The 17,444-nt window shown below is 31.9% G+C and overlaps 1 protein-coding gene across 1 annotated transcript; it reads left to right on the top strand.

Annotated features, from left to right (window-relative positions):
* Positions 1-430: 430 nt before the first annotated feature.
* On the top strand, positions 431-4,105 carry LOC142609026 (uncharacterized). The gene is made up of 6 exons (XM_075780671.1): positions 431-488; positions 1,187-1,460; positions 1,563-1,704; positions 2,007-2,194; positions 2,342-2,579; positions 3,947-4,105. The coding sequence occupies exons 1-6, from the start codon at positions 431-433 to the stop codon at positions 4,103-4,105; spliced, it is 1,059 nt and encodes a 352-aa protein (XP_075636786.1).
* Positions 4,106-17,444: the final 13,339 nt, after the last annotated feature.

Raw genomic sequence — 17,444 nt, 5'->3', positions numbered from 1 at the left:
GTAAATTTATTTTTTGATCATCCTATTGATTGATCATACTATTGTGATTTTAGTTTATTATATATATATATATATATATATATATGCATGTATAGATCTTTTTTAGGTTCACTCATGTTGTTTGCTGTTTGATTTTTTTTTTTCTAGGGTTCAAAGATTGTAAATTTATTTGTTGATCATCCTATTGATTGATTATACTGTTGTGATTTTAGTTTATTGTATCATACTAATATGTTGTGATTATAGTTGATTATCTTGTTGTTGTGATTTTAGCATTGAGAAAGTTGCTTGTATAGTTTTTGTTAATATTTTATTGAAAATAGTGTATGACTGCATGTTTAAGTTAAAGGTTGTTTGCTTAATTTATTTGTTGTCGATTCCTTAATTACTATGTATATGTGATTGTTATTTATATTGATGTAATTAGATCATGGCTACTCGTGCTTCTTCTTCTTCTACTCCCTCTACGGAGCCTATTCCTAGTCCATGTACTAAGGCTAATCAACCAAATACACAATCTCCCATTTTACCATCACGTGCTGCACTCCGTCAAACACAAACAGAAACTCAACAAGTTACTATTAATGGTGGTAAAGAGTCTTCTAAGATATGAGATCATTTCTCTAAAATAAAGGTTGTGACCCCCTTTACCCCGAAGTCACAGTGCAACTATTGTCAAAGGAGTTATAATTGTTACCCAAAAAGAAATGGGACCTCTGCCATGTGGTCCTATATAAAATCTGGTTGTAAGAAGTACCCCTATAAGCATGATAAAGGTCAAACCACTTTGAGTTACCAAAGTAAAAAGAAAAGGAAAGGGAGAGGGTGGTAATGAGCTGGTGTTGAGGAAGTTTAGTGTGAACAGACTAAGGATGGCCTTGGTTAGGATGATAATTGTTGATGAACTACCCTTTAGGTTTGTTGAGCATGGCGGATTCATTGATTTTATGGAAGAGGTAGAGCCTAGGTTTGAAGTTCTCTTTTGTGCTACTACTGCAAGAGATTGTCTTAGACTTTACATTAGGTAGAAGGAGAGTTTGAGAAAGGTTTTAATGGCTAATCAAAGAGTGTGTTTGACAACTTATACTTGGATTTCAATCCAAAACCTTAATTACCTTTGTTTGACTGCACATTATATTGATGTTGATTGAGTTTATCATAAATTTTTTTTTGAATTTCTGCCTAGTACCCGATCATAAGGGTGAGGCAATTGGTAGGGTGGTTGAGTCTTATTTGCTTCAATGGGGGATAGATTATATTTTTACAATTATTGTTGATAATGCAATCTCAAATGATGTGGTCAGAGACTATCTTAGGAGGAAAACAAAGGATAGGGTGGGCAGCCTCTTGCGTTGTGAGTTCCTTTATATGCGTTGTTGTTCCCATATTTTGAATTTAATTGTGCAAGATGGGCTAAAGGACCTTAATGAGTCAATTTCTAAGGTTCATAATGTAGTGTGGTATGTGAAATCCTCTCTTAGTAGATTTGAGAAGTTTTAGGAATGTGTTGAAAAAGAAAAAATTCAAAGTAAAAGTTTGTTGTGCCTTGATGTGTTTACTAGGTGGAATTCAATTTCCTTAAGGTTAGAAAGTGCACAAAAGTTTATGGCTTCATTTGAAAGGATGGAGGATGATGATGGAAATTTCCTTCGTTATTTTGAGGATCCATCTAGTGGTCCCCCTCAGTTTTTAGATTGGGGAAATGTAAGACTTTTTACAAAATTTCTTGGTATGTTCTATGAGTCAACTTTAAGATTTTCTGATTCTTTGTTTGTGACTAATAATGTGTATTTCCATGAGCTTGTTAGTCTTCAAGATTAATTAAATCAACTGTGTAATGGTAGGGGTGGTCCTTTGTTAAAGGGTATGGCACAAAGAATGAAATTAATGATAAGTATTGGGGAAGTGTTGATAGGATAAATTTGATATTGTTTGTAGCTGTTATGGTTGATCCTAGATATAAATTGAAATATGTAAAATTTTGGTTTAAGCAATGATATTACAAGGAGAAGGTTGATGAGTTAGGATTGAGAGTTAGGAATGCTTTGAATAGGTTGTACAAGCACTATAATGGAGCAATGGGGATCCCATGTGGTGCTAGTGCTAGTGAGACTAGTGAATATGGTGGTAGCAATGTTGCTGTCATTTCCTCCATGCTAAGTGGCTTTGGTAGTGCAGAAGAGAGGATGAAGAGGTATAATAATATATACAAATAACACTTAGCAGATGAGGATAATGTAGAATGCAAATCTGAATTGGATAGATAATTGTTAGAAGCTAGTGTAGATCTGGAAACAGAAGACTTTGATATTCTTGATTGGTGGAGGGTGAATTCTTCAAGATATAGGATCATTTTTCAAGTTTCCCGTGATGTTTTGACAATTTCCATCTCAATTGTTGCATTAGAATCTGCATTTAGCATAGGAGGTTGTGTTTTGGATCCTTTCTTTAGCTCATTGTCTCCTAATATTTTTGAAGCTTTGATTTGTACACAAAATTGGTTGAGGTCCAAGGATTCAATTGAACTAGTTAACCTACAAGAGGCAATGGATGAAGTGGAAAACTATGAACTTGAATTGGTTAATGTGTTTATGTTATTTTCTATTTTTTTCTGCTTTTGTTATTTATAAATTCTCTTGTATTTTATCTTTTATTTATCTATTTGTGAGTTATTATTTATATACAATTTTTTTTTTCCTTTTAGAGCTTGCACCAAAACTCACTATAGGTACAGATTCTATTCTAGATTGATTTGGAAGGCAGGGCTGTTTTTTGGACTTAGCTACCAAAGGTGACTTGAATTTTATGTAATTTGCTTATGTTTGTTGGCTGTTATTTGTAATGGTGTTAATTGTAATGTATTGCTATCTACTTTCTACTTATCATTATTTTTTGGGGATTGCCATTGTAGGGGTGTAGTTTTTTGTATATGAGGACTTGGAGTTGGAGTTGGAGTTGTTGGCTAGTTGATTGCAGAAATTTTTTGGGTGTGGATATTTTGCTGACTTAATCATGGAGAGGACCAAATTAGGAGTATTTGGGTGCTTGGGCTACTGCTAGTTGGCGGTCGCTGGCTTGATGCTTCTGTTGCAGCTCTCTCCTTTATTTTTGTTTACTAAATGAACAGTGTTAGCACTAAACACACTTGGAAATTATTAAACTATCAGTTTTAGTAGACTAAACTAACTCCATTTTTTGTGAAAAATATGTAGTTGTGTAGTGTACCAACTGTATATTCTGGTCCTACATCCATTTTGTATATTTGTATAGTGCTTCTCAAGCACTACTTGACTACTTTGTAGTGCTGCACTACTACCCCTCCCTGTGGCTATACTATTGCTATATTTGATGTTATAATTATGCCAAAAATATTAATGTTAATGTTGCTGCCATGTCAGAATTCTCTTGTTATGGTTGAGACTTGATATTTTATAGTTGTGTGTTTAATTTGGAATTTCGTGACAAGTTTAGATTTATTAATATGTCTTGATGTGTTTAATAAACACATGTCTAATTTGACAGGTTGAGATTTAATTCATATTATGGTTGAGACTTGATACTTTATAATTGTGTATTTGATTTAGAATGTTGTGAGTCTTGTGACAGGTTGAGATTTTTAGTCTTATTGTTTTTGAAACTTGATAAAGAAAGGCTCAGTCAAAATGGGCTCAAATTGCTACTTTTTACAGGCTTAAAAGCACAAAACTTAGATTAATAATTTTTAAAAGCCCAACCCATATAATTGAACGAACCGCACCAAGCTGCTAAGATTTAACCGCACCCTGTGTAGACCGGTTTTTACCTTTCAAAAGTGAGGTGCGGTTAAGCATAGGGTGAAATCGCACCTTATAGGTGTGGTACAAAAAAACTCTCTAAAACCGACCGCACTGAATCGTGTACACCCTAATTTTTGATGATTTCTCAAGCTTTTCGACTACAATTTCAGCTTAATTTGATGGATTCAGCAACCAACCAACTAGATTTGGCAGAGGATCTGATGAGATCTTGCCGGCTTTTGGCTTCACCTGAAACTGACCACCACCCGACAAAAACCCGACACCTTTACGAGTTGGCTAGAGGTCTAGAAACTCCCCACCCGCTCTAATTGGGTTGGTTGGAGGTTGGGCACAAACCCAATCCACCGGCGAGGAGTGACGTTGGAAAAGTTAAGTTTCTATGATTAATGTTTGGCCTAAATTTTTTAGGTTTTAGCAAAAGTAGTTTTTTTTTTTTTTTTGTAATTACACTTGGAGAAATGATACTCCACTCCAAACTTGAAGTGAAAAAAAAATCAACGTCATCAACATTTGTTTAACCTATCACAATTAACTTAATGTTAAAATTATTATGATTCTCAAAAAATATGTTATAAATTTTGTAGACTCCAAATGTCCATTGGAGTCTTTTGTGATTATAATATAGAGATATATGGGTTCTCATTTTATAGTCTTTTTAACAACATTAGAATTTTCATTGAAAAAAAAAAAATTAAAATCTCACTATTAAGTTGAGAAATATTTCTGATTTTTTTAAAATATAAATTTGTTAAATGTGAAAATTTTGTTCATGGACTGTGTTGTGGTTAATTTCTTATAGATTTGTCAAGAACATTATAACTCAACTAGTAGATATATTCTAGTGTTTCTAGAATTAGAAAAAATAAATGAATAAAAGGATGTGGATCATACCTCTTGCATTTGCCAGGATGATTGTTGACTTTATTCATGGTTGGCAAAGATTGTTTGACTTAAGATTCTAGAACTAGAAGGCAGAGTCAGATGGCCTTTTTTGAATGCGCTGGGCCCCATTATTACAAGGCCTAGAGTTTCATCCTTTGGGCTTATCACAGTGCACAATGAATTTGAAACTCACTTGGGCTTTGAACTAGTCGAATTCTTGACAGCGGGTTGATACCCAAAAGGACAGAAAGGGCTACATACAAGAATTCACACATCGGCCTTCTATGATATCTATGTTTTTTAGGACTACGTCTACGATACCTAACATTAAGTTAATGTTCAATATGATATGAGTAACAAATGTGATAAATTTATTGAGGGCGATCTTGTTATCATTTGACCCCCAAAAAAGAAAAAAGTAAAACATTTAACGTGATGGAATTTACTATATAAACTTGACGTAAACATTATTTTATTTAATTTTCTCCTAAAGTTACAGTATAATATGATACGTGTTAGTAATAGATTTGACAAATTACTACCATGTGTAAGTAAAAGTGCAATCCTATTACGGTATTACCAGTAACAATACCATACCCTCTAAAAAGAAAAGAGTTAAAAGAAAAGATGAAATCGTGGTTTAATTTCCGGTGTAGTTTAGAGTTTAGACTTTAGCCAGAAGACAAAAAGGTTGCAAGTGCTTCTTTGATAAAATAAATTCGAAGTGCTTCTCCAAATATAAGGGAATATATCCTATGCCCGTAATGGAGTAGGTGTTGTAGATTCTGATTTCTGAGATGGAATTCCATCAACGATTCTCTTTACTCTATAGTGCCGTTACATTACTAAAGTTTCTCACTACACTTTGGCCCCACATTATTTATATTATTTGATATTCACATTATTTATATTATTAAATGCTATTGGTATTAAATTTCTCCTTGTGAAGTTTTAAAGTTGTCCATCCAAGATTCTCAAAAAAAAAAAAAAAAAAAAAAAGTTGTCCGTCCAATATATTATTCTATTTGGATATTAATATTAGTTATTGTGAAAGGAAAAAAAAAAAGAGAAAAAGAAATCGAAACAAATTATTTATTAATCCTAAAAAGGAGAAGCAAGTGAAAAAATGAAAAGAAAAAGAGACAATATTTTTTTGGATAACTTCAAGTCACTTTATTCGAGCAACTTGTTTAAGTGGCCAAGTTCTGAGTTCTGACTCCAAATAATAAGAACTAAAAAGTGTAAAATATCTATCAATTTCTTTTATATTTCTTGGCGTATTTTTTGTAGGGGCTATGGATTACATATACTCACTTATTCGGAGATAAGGCAAATAATTAGTGCAAAAAACAAAGAAAAAAAAAAAAAAGAGTCCAAATTGAGACTCCAAGAGGTCTGTTCCCAAAAAATTAAAAATTAGGATTGCCAGATTTGTAAAAAGTCTTGTGCCTAGCTTTTTCTGCCATGCTAATTAGACCTAGCTTCTATGCACCTTGTTTTAAATTTATGCCTTATGAATATTAATGTTCTTCCACCATTCTGATACATAATATTCGCTTCAATTCAGTACAATCACCCCTTCATTGCATGACATACGGTGCAACAATTTTCTAAAAAATCAGTACATAGGTATCAAACCAAAGGAAACTTTTAAGCTGTACATAAAGTGAGCAACAATGTACACAGCATGTTGCAAGCAAGAAGCTTCTCTATATGAATTGGGGGTGATATTGATGAAAGAGAAAGTCTATAGACAAAAAAAAAAAAAAGGATCAATTTTTTCATATCTGCTTATGTGATAAATTTAGTGGTAGGTAAAAAAATAATATTAGTAATGAGTTCAAATGAAAACTAGTAAAAAAATTTATATTAGAAATACTGAATAATTGTATTGTATTTCTCACTGAAAGAATATACATGAGTGCCTTTATATAGGAGGCATATGAGTGCAGTACAAGTAAATATGAGTGCAATACAAGTAAGAGTGTAGTACAAGAATGCGTGTTATACAAGTAATCTAGTTAGGCCTAAAGCCCACAATACTATACATGTTAACATTTTCAATCAAATTATTGCACAAAAAATTATTGCACAAAATATTGTGAAATTTTTTGGGTAGGTATTAATGCTATCAATGGAGACACATATGGGTTTCTTTTTATCTTGCTTTTCTTGTACCTCTTAAGCACCTTTGAAGTGACAAGGATGTAGTGGAATCCAAACTTTTTGAGCCACAATTCCCATTGGCTTCATCACCACCTTTCTTCCCAAGAAAAAGCACCCAGTCTCAAATATTTTAGGAAATATTATTTCAATGACCACTATAGGGTATCTGTTGTATGATTGATTATAGAATTAAGATCGAATTCCTGAGATTCAACAATTGTTGCTAGTTTCGGTGGAGGTGAGAGATTCCAGCATGTTCCTCATGAGTCATGCTAAATAATTAGCACTTATTCAAAATATTTGGTAGTGAAGTCACAATATGGACCCCAGTTAATGATCAATACTCCCAAGTCCGTTGTACCTTTGTGTGTGAAAATGAAAATAATCAGAGTCCCTTATTTAAACATTAACTGTGATCCAACAAGCATATGAATGTGACTGTTATTTGTCATGGGTCATGACTCATGACTATGCCGTCATGTTGTATACCACTTCTTCTTGCCCCCACAACAAAAGCATGGTGAAGATTTGAGTGTAAAGGTAATAACCACTACAAGGCAAAACATTTGGATATAGGATATCGGAGGTGGGGCTTATATCCAAGCTCCTCAAGTTTGGTAGTGGGTTTGTGACGACATAGAGGGAGGTACGACCAAGTCTTTTTTTTTTTTTGATAAGTGGAGGTACGACCAAGTCAATGGGTACTCCTAGTAGCGATATATATATCTCTATCTCGTACCAACTATTAAATCAATATCGACATTCTTCTAAAATGTACAAAATAAAATTATCAAAGATTTTTGAGTGTTTTGGTTTGTAAAATAAAAATAATTATAAAACATGTTATTTAAGCTAATATATTGGTTTATTTAACTTAGTCTAATGTTTGGGCTTATAAAATGTGAATTTTAAATTAGTTTATATATATATATATATATAAATCTTGAAACAATACGAAATTGACTCCCGTGATATAAAAGTCAATAATAACAATAATTTTTAATTTCTATGACTTATAGCCTTAAATTTTAAGAACTATGTTTGGTAAGAATGATTTTAGGAAGAATGAGCATGAGAAGGGTGAAAAGGGAGAGAGAAGAGTATTTTCTCTTATTTGTATTTGGATTCAAGTATAAAAATAATTAGGGTAAAATATAGTTAATACCTCTGAAGTCTGGGTTAATGTCAGTTGGATTCAAGACTTTTCAAAACTGACTAACTTGGTCCCTAATCACTATGAGAAAGAGAAGAAAAATGAGTAACGGTTTAAGGACCAAGTTAAGTTTAGGGACTGAATTGGTTAGTCTTGAAAAGTTTTAAACCTGGTTGGTTTTGAAAAATCTTGAAACTGGTTGGTATTAGTCCAAACTTTAAGGGCATTGACTATATTTTACCCAAATAATTATTTATAAAATAACAACACTTTTATTGTGAATTTTTTGGTCATTTCTTACCTTTAAAATCTCTTTATAAATTTAATTACCAACTCAATCTGACAATATAAATCATATTATACTTGTAGTTTACCACAAATTTTCAATTAAAATCCAAAACAGATTCAAGTAGGGATGGAACTAGGTGGGGACCAGGCCCCCCTAGTCTTAAAAAGAAATAATATATATATATGTATGTATGTATGTATGTATGTATGTATAGGTATTTTTTACAATTTTATATATGGGCCCCCCTCTTTCAAAAATTTTGAGCCCCTCCCCTACAATTTTACATTAATTTCATTCTAATAGCATTTGCATTAGTTGTAAAATAGCATAAGGCCTCAAATTTGTTCAATAAGCCCCAAAATACACCCACAAGGCCTCAAATTTGTTCAATAAGCCCCAAAATACACCCACATCAATCTATGCATTTTTGCAAATTAATATAATTACTATAACATAAATGAATTTTTATACAATAATATGTAGACTGATGTGGGTGTATTTTAGGGTTGATTGGACAAATCTACACAATTACTATAGCTATGCAAATGAAAAACAAAATTGATAAGGAAATAATATTTTGATGAAATGTAGTGTAAAATAAATAATTTGGTGTGAGATATTTTGAAAAGTGAGTACATAAAATTAAAAAATTAGGTTATTATGCTAAAATAGACATAAATTTTTTGCATAAGATGATGAAAATGTTTCAATGTAGTAAAAAAGAATAGTGTTTTGTGTCTTTGTTTTTGTTAATAGACAATTGGATCGTAATATATTACAAAACAATGATTTTGTGTATTTATCTTTATTGATAATTTATTAATACTTTTCTTTTCTTTTTTTTTATATAAGATAGAATTTCTACTCTAGCCTAATCTAAGTGTATATGTGTGTGAAGCTCCCTCCTGAATACTTGAACCCCGACTCTTACCTCCCACACCCCACAAGAATTTATACTTGTGGAGTGACCACCACACTAAGGGTGTACGGTAGTATAATTTATTAATACTAAATAGATGCTTATTTGAAATCCTGGATCCGTGTTTGTTCATAGGTGATTGAATTGTAATGTATTACGAAAAAATGCTTATTTGTCTTTGTTGATGCTTATTCTGTTGAAATGTCTTTGTTGATAGTTCGTAAATACCTAAACTCCAGTCCCCACTAACTCAAAATCATGGATCCGTCCCTATATTCAAGTATAGTGAATAAAGACTACCTTTGGTATCTCTACTTAAAATGTATTTTGCAGATTTTTGAGAATAATAATTCTTCTTCTTTCTTTTTTTTTTTTGCTTTTTTTTTTCTTGTCTTGTTTGTTAATTCTACTTTGTATTGGATTTTGTGATTTCCTTTTTTTTCCCTTCTTTTTAAGGTGGAATGAAATTATATTCTAGCTTTTAATTTTGATAAAATACACTTAATACCTTTGAGGTTTGGGCTAATGCTAGCTAGGTTCAAGATTTTTCAAAATTAACTAATTTGTTACTGTGATTAGAAACCAAGTTGGTCAATTTTGAAGTGTCTTGGACCTAACTAGCATTAGCTCAATTATCAGAAATGTTGATTTGTATTTTACCCTTCTAATTTTCATTCTTGCCATCAATGGGAGCTAGATACACATTTTACGAGGAAGCACAACGATATTATCATTGGTCACAGCGAAACCGACGATATTGGTTGTGGCTCAGTGGGAAATCAACAATGTTGGTTGTGACAGAAATTAATGAGATTAATTTTTTAGGAGTTGGAGGAAATGAGTAAGAAGATGAAGATGATTATGTTTAAATTACCATGGGTATGGGTGCAACACTTTCAAAGTTATTATCTTTGGAAATCTTTATGTTGTCATTGAGCCTTACAAATGAGTTTCATATATACATATATATGGGAAAATGGGCTTTTGCCCTTATTTTTTAAAAAATATCCAGCAAATTCTCCATGTTTTGAAACTTGATTTTCTAAAAATTGAATTTGAATGTAACTCGATTTTATGATTATCGAGTTTTAGGTAAGTTTTTCCCTGGAACTTGATTTTAGTAAAATCAAGTTCCAGCTGGATTTTTTAAATTGGAGAAAGCCACGGGTGCTCCTCCAGCATTGCAAAAACTTACCTAGAACTTGATAATCATAAAATCAATTTCTATGGGAAACTCAATTTTCTAACAATTGAGTTTCAAAATAGGAACACGGTGCTTAATAGTTTCAAAACAGGGACATTGTGTTAGATACTTTAAAAAATAAGGGCAAAAGCCAATTTACCCCTATATATATATGTAAGTGCACAATTGCACCTGGACCCAAGAACAGTTATGGGCTCAGGCCCAATGAGCCTTAAACAATAATAATTTGTAAAGTGTGGGCGTGAAACCCAGGTTAGAAGTTGGTGAGGATTAAATGACAAACTAAAGATTGCAAGTAATTTAAAACAACAAGGAATATTGTAATTGGGCCTCCTCGGACGTAAGCCGAGAGCTGTTCTTATATTATCTCTCTCTTTGTCTTTTTTCTTTTTTAGGTTACAGAAAGTCCCCCCCTCTTGTCTGTTCTAAGTCCTCTCTTAAATACTCTTCTTTTTAATACTTTATACACGTGTTGCCCCAACTCCTCCCTTAGCCTAGATATTTCTTTTCTTAGTGCCTTTGAACAGTAACTAGAAGTTTCCCTTCCACTGTTCAAGTGTCACCTCCCCATTAATGCGGCCAGGGTGGTAGGTGCAGGGTCTTTAATGTGGAGGTAGCAGCCTTTATCTTTGACATTTCTTCAACACCGGTGCTTCTGGGGCATTCTAGGGTTTCCCCCTTTAACCATTGGCCTTAACTGTGCCATCCCCTAACCTTTACTATGAAATCCCGAGTTCTTTGGTGCTCATCCGAGGGTAAGTTCACCCTCGGCTGGGTCCTCGGATCCTCGGCGCATGGGCTGATCCATAGTATTAACAACTTCTAAACCCAGGGTCAGGTCGGCCCTCCTTAACACGGCCCAAAAGGCCCATGTTCCCATCAGGATCTTTTTACCCCCCACAATATATATATATATCCATTTTCATTGTATTTATGTAATTGTATTTAAATAGATATAGTAATTACATTAGACATATATTTGGAAGAAGGCTATATGCATGTAAAGTTATATATTTATTTTAAGAGAAACATATAAATATGAAGTATGACAACCCTAAATGGAGATTAGGGCAAGAATGGTAAAAATATGTATTTATTAAGACACATTTGATATTAAATGGAGATTGCATTGGGTCGGAAGGAGTATTATTTTGTGGTAAAAAATGTATTTATTAAGACATGTTTGGTACACTAAATGAAGATTGCGACAAGAATGTTAATCCTTATTATTGGGAATAAAAGGTTTTATAATGGATTAACTAAACTTATTCATAAGTTTAGTTATAAGTTATAATATTTGAATAAAATAAAACTGAATATCTATATTTAGGAAATATTTTACTCATACAATTATATTCTGAAAAAATAATATTTTTTAAATTTCGAGAGAGAGGTTTTTTTTATAATTTTTTTATTTTTATAGTTGTTATATGCATATGAAAATTTTTTATATTTGGAAATATATTAATTTTAAAAAATTATTACACTTACCTAGGAATAGTTATCAAAATCTTTTTAGAAATGAATAATTATTCCTCAATTTAGAGAATACCTAATCATAATGAATGATTATTACCTGTGGGATCATGAATTTTGGAATTTGGCCGAGAGCATGTGGGTTTGGCCGAGAAGCATGGGTGGTCCGAGTCCGAGGAGTACTATCTCCTCGGATAAAGCCAAACGTAAATCTGGTATAGATCCTAATGATCAAGGATGACCTTCCAGGAAGTTCTAATGATAGCAATGAGCATTATGAACATACAAGAGGGATAAGGACTCAAAAATATCTAAGGGAAAACTGCTACCACCGCATTAATGAGGAAGTAACCTCTGAACAGTATTATGGCAGCCTTACAGTCACCCCAGAAGACTTTTAGAGGGGGCTGATGGGACAACCATCAACTGTCCACATGTGGTCCACGTGTAGGGTAAGGATGAAGGGAGAGATGTAATGTAAATAAGGGTAGAGATCTCAGAGAATGGGAAAAAAAAAAAAAAAGGAAAAGAGAAAGCACTATAGCAATTTCAACAACTCCTGTAACCATAGTCATCCAATATATGCTAGAACAGAGCTCCTCGGACTGTACCGAGAACCAACTTTCTCGCCAAACCGGGTTCAATTCTTGTTGGCTCATCATTCAAAACCATATTAACTGTTATCGAAGCACTAAAACCTAGCTCTTTGACCCACTCTCTACAAATTTATTGTACTGGGTTCACTGGGCCAAAATCCCTTACATTTTGGACTTGGTCTGAAAATTGTGTCCCCACATTACCTATATTAAAAACAAAACCAAATTACAAAATAGCTAAACTATAAAAATAACTATTATATTATAGCCTATAAAAAAAAATTACATTACAGTGTTTATTACAATCTACCAAATATGCCCTTACTATCATAACTAAATACAATTTCACCAGAATAGTTACTTTATACTAACACCATGTCTAGATATTCCTAGAGGAAAAATGGGAAAGTAAAATAGCAAAAAAAATAAAAATAAAAAACATAAAGAAAAACTATTTCCTTTCCTTGTTTGTTTTTCAAAAAGAATTGAAAAAGTTATACCTATATGTTTTTATCTTTGTACTTTTAAAAGTAGTTATTGAGTATTTTCAGAGCACGGTGATGTAGTGTTCTCTTCTATTATATTTATGGTAGATCTCACTAATTAAATTTATGATAGAATCCACTGTAAATGTGAGAAAATGTAGCATCGCATCATTGTGCTTCAAAAATATCAAATAATTTTCCTATATAATTGGAAAAATTAAATACTTTTGTTACTTGTGATAATATATTAAGGGTAAATTATATTGATTTTACAATATAAAGGTTAAAATCACCACAAAGTCTCTCTCCCTTCCCCCTTTGTTAATTAGCCCAATTGGGATTGAAAACAAAAATGTGTGCCCCACAGATATGCATCCTTCCACATCAACCCAATCTCTTTTATCTCATGTGCACCAAACCAAGGAAATGTGAAGGAAATATGATTAGGGGTTGCATTGATTCAACCCATCAACAGAACAAAACTGTCCCCACCCTACCCAACCCAATCCTTTAAGTTTGTTTTTTGTGAGTTGAGGATTAGATTGGAATTTTATTTTGACCCTTTGGCTGGGTTAGGTTCGGTTTGATACTTTTTTTCATCTCATCTAACCCAACCCGGCCATCATATAAATTTAGTTTATTACTCTTATTTCAAAATTTTAATTTGATTTATTTTGGTATTTTGAGAACTAGTTTTGATAGATTTAAAATTTTAGACTATAATTGTGTGAATTGTAATAGTTTATTGAAAAAAAAAGTGTTTAAATAATTGATAAAATTCCAATTTTTTAGAAAATATAAAATAATCCAGCGGCCCAACCCAGCCCATGTGGACTAGGTTGAGATAGTTTGTTTGTATGTGATGAGTTAGGGATTTCTCAACCACAAAAAATCATCTAACTTGACCTGATTGGATTTATGAACACCCCTAAATACAAGCATTTCCCTCCTCATCTTTCTCTTCCCTTCTTTTTCTTTCTATCTAAGTATTGTATAAGAATTTTAAAATAAGAGTAATGTTAGGACCACAACTTTTGTCATAGTTCTTGCCACAACTTGCTCACGTGGCAAGTTGAGGGTTGGAGTAGAAGTGTTGGATCCATAACTCTACCGCTCACGACTTGCCACGTGAGCAAATTGTGATAAAAGTTATAGTCCTAGCATTTTTCTTAAAATAATATACATTCCACCAAAATTCGTTGGCCAAATTTCTCTATGCCATAATTTAAAATCCAAAACCAGTAACCTTTACCAAAGGCTGCCTAATTATTAGTACGTGCTTCCCTTCTCAATGCCTCTTTTCTTTCTTTTTATATTTTAAGGTAAGCTCCTTTTTCTACGTACTTTGCTGCATAGATTCGAATAATATTTGTGACCGGTGGAGCTGTATTTACTATTTAGAAAAGAAGATTATAGAATAGGTAGGCATGCAATGCAAGCTCTAACTCTGCGAATATTCTAGCTTTTACTTTAATGGATGCTTCATTTGTTAAATCCTATCCCATGCCATTTTGATATTATTATTAGTAGTCTATCCATTTGTTTTCCTTTCCCAGATCAATATATTATATATGTTCACATGTTTAATTTGAAACGTGATTCTTTGGCCTTGCATTATTTTCTGATCTAATAAGTTTTTTAAAAAGTTCATATTATTTTCGATTTAATGAGAACTGTCATTTTAGGCATTTTTGGATATACACCACTGTAAATTTATTTAAGACTTTCTCCCCTCTTCCCATGTGTGTGTTAAAAATATTTAGTATTCTCAAAAGAGAATTGTCATTTTCTTTTCAATCTTTCATTTTCTTCAAGGTAAATGTTTTTTTTTTTTTTTTTTGAGAAAGAAGTAAGGTAAATGTTGAGATTTACTTTGTTTCTAAACAGAGTATGGGATTGGAGCGTTGATATAAGTTTGACATAATTAGTATGAAGTAAATCACATGTGTGATGGTAAAAAAAGAAGAAGAAGAAAAAAGCCCTTTAATAGAAAGGCCTTCAATCTTTCCTCTAGTGACATCCATAAACATTACTATCTACTATCTAGTATTAGTCCACATGGGTTGGGTTGGGTTGGGTTGGGTCGGGTCGGGTCGGGTCGATGGATTGTTTTATATTTTGTAAAAAAAAAAATCTACTATCTAGTATTGTGTAAAATAAAGATATTCAAAATATACATACATACATACATACATATACATACATACATACATACATATATATATTGTAGTGAGCAAAAAGCGTAACTATGGTCATTATCGTATTACTTTTACTCACACAATGAATTTTTAGAGGTGGGATGAAAGATCATCCTCTAAGTACCCATTTTATGATAATTAATGGAAATCAGACTAGATTATGGGATAATACGAATATATTGAATAGGTAAGAGCCTTGAAATAGCTAAGTGTCTATCCTCAGGTTTGGTTCGGTTCGAGGATGTTGTTACAATTGTATTCTCTCTTTTTCTTTTTTTTCCCCCTCCAAGATCCAGGTGTTTCTTTTCTTTATATAGTTAGCCACAATACATCTGGGCTTTCCATTTGGAGAGTTCTGATCACACTTCCTTGATACTTGTCTCATAAATGCCTTACTAGTAGGCTTTACACCAAGGTATAAGATGTGTGGACACTATTAATGGTCATTTCTCCATTAAAGCAGCCAGCTAAATGGTTGCAGTACATTTAATACGAAAGGGATGACTGCTTTGTCCTTCCTTCTTCTTCCCTCTCTTGTTCAATGCCAAGTTGTTCTTTTCCACCCTTGGATTGCGCTATGCTCCCTTCACCCTTGATTCTTGTCCCTTCAAGGTTAGGTAGGAGTCCTTGATGCTCTTATCAATTGTAATAGTTCAACCTCTTTATAAGTTATGTAAGCTCTTTCTAAAGACACTTCACGAAGTTCACCTCCTCGGAATTGCCCTTGCCCATTTCATTAACTGCTTTGGGTCCTCGTTCTATCCCCCCCCCCCATATATATATATATATATATATATATATATATATATATATATATATATATATATATATCTATAAAAGTAGTATTTCATTTAGTTTTTAATTTCATTAGTTTTTCATGTTATAATGCATGTTATTTTATATATTCCAATTTCACCAAATATTGAAGGGCCAAAAGAAAAAGGGAGAGAGAGAGAGAGAAAATCAGTGTCATCAAGAAGAGTATGAAATTAGCTTTAGTTTTAGGTACATATGATCTAAACCTCTCAATAACGCTGTCAAAACTTGATACCGTGCTTCAGCGACATTTGGGGTTTCTAAAAGTTATGTTTAGGGAATATATTGAGTTTTTGTATGTGTTATTTGTGTTTATTTATATATTTGGAAAATGTTTAATCTTTGTAAGTGATTGACACATGTATATAAAATTAAACTTAAGATATTAAATAATATAATTTTATATTTCTCTATTCAATTGTTATTATATTTTTAATCTCTTGACATGTATATTTAGTTTTGCAAATTAAAAATTATAAACCTTAAATCTTAGATGTTCAACCTTCAAAAGTTCATACGTTTTCTTAAGAAAATTTAAATAAAATAAAAAAACTCTTAAAAAAAGAAAAAAAATCATAAGAATTCTTATATTGAAAACGTCAAATGTAATAACTAAATATACATGTACACTTGATATATATATATATATATATATATATATATATATATATATATATATATATATATATATATATATATATATGTATGTATTACAATTTATTTCATTATTTTAGTGACATATAAATACATAATCAAAATTAATTTTTTAAACAATATAATATATATTAGTATTATAAAATAATTAATAATACACACGCTGGATGACATCCACCGGTTGTTATAACTTATAATAAGTGTGACCATTAGGATAAGCACATCGCCTACCTGTGAGTAAAGGCAAATGCTTACACGATTTCAGCCAGAAATTGTTCAATAATTGTGGTCAGGTCAGCAAAGGAGACTACGATCTCATTTTTAAAAAGTTGCTTGAAGTTGAGCTTTCATCCCATTAGTGTAATCTTTTTGGCTGACAAAACCTTAGAAAAAGCAAAAAAAGCAAAGATACGAATAACCCAATGATAACTTCTTCTTTTTTTTTTCTTTTTTTTTTTGAGAAAGAATAACCCAATGATAACTTAAGGACAAAACTAGATTTATAAGATTTTTAGGTGCTGTACATTTAATTTCTCCAATAAAATTGGTCTGTTAAAAAAAAAATACTATCTATGGTATATAATGATATTACAATTTTATGACACAATTTATAAACTAATCACAAATAAAGAAAAAAGTTTTATTTTTTTATTTTTTTTATAAGTATCGAAATTTAAACTCTAAATTTTTTCGTCTAAAACATCAGAAAATATTGATTGTCATCCCTTTAAATTTGATTGTGAAACTTATACAACACCTCATAATTGTACTTGGTACTACCTAAATTTTGTTATAAATGAAACATATCT

This window comes from Castanea sativa, chromosome 9 (genome assembly GCF_040712315.1).
Source record: "Castanea sativa cultivar Marrone di Chiusa Pesio chromosome 9, ASM4071231v1".
Classification (NCBI taxonomy): domain Eukaryota; kingdom Viridiplantae; phylum Streptophyta; class Magnoliopsida; order Fagales; family Fagaceae; genus Castanea; species Castanea sativa.
The sequence above is the reverse complement of the archived record's forward strand: the minus strand, read 5'-3'. Positions and strand labels throughout refer to the sequence as shown.

Excerpts from the sequence above, each read along its gene's own strand:
- LOC142609026 (XM_075780671.1), top strand. The coding sequence starts at position 431 with ATGGCTACTCGTGCTTCTTCTTCTTCTACTCCCTCTACGGAGCCTATT. Across the intron at positions 1,705-2,006 it reads AGTTTTTAGATTGGGGAAAT|GAGAAGGTTGATGAGTTAGG; the intron begins GTAAGACTTTTT and ends TGATATTACAAG. Across the intron at positions 2,580-3,946 it reads AAAACTATGAACTTGAATTG|CTTAATTTGATGGATTCAGC; the intron begins GTTAATGTGTTT and ends CTACAATTTCAG.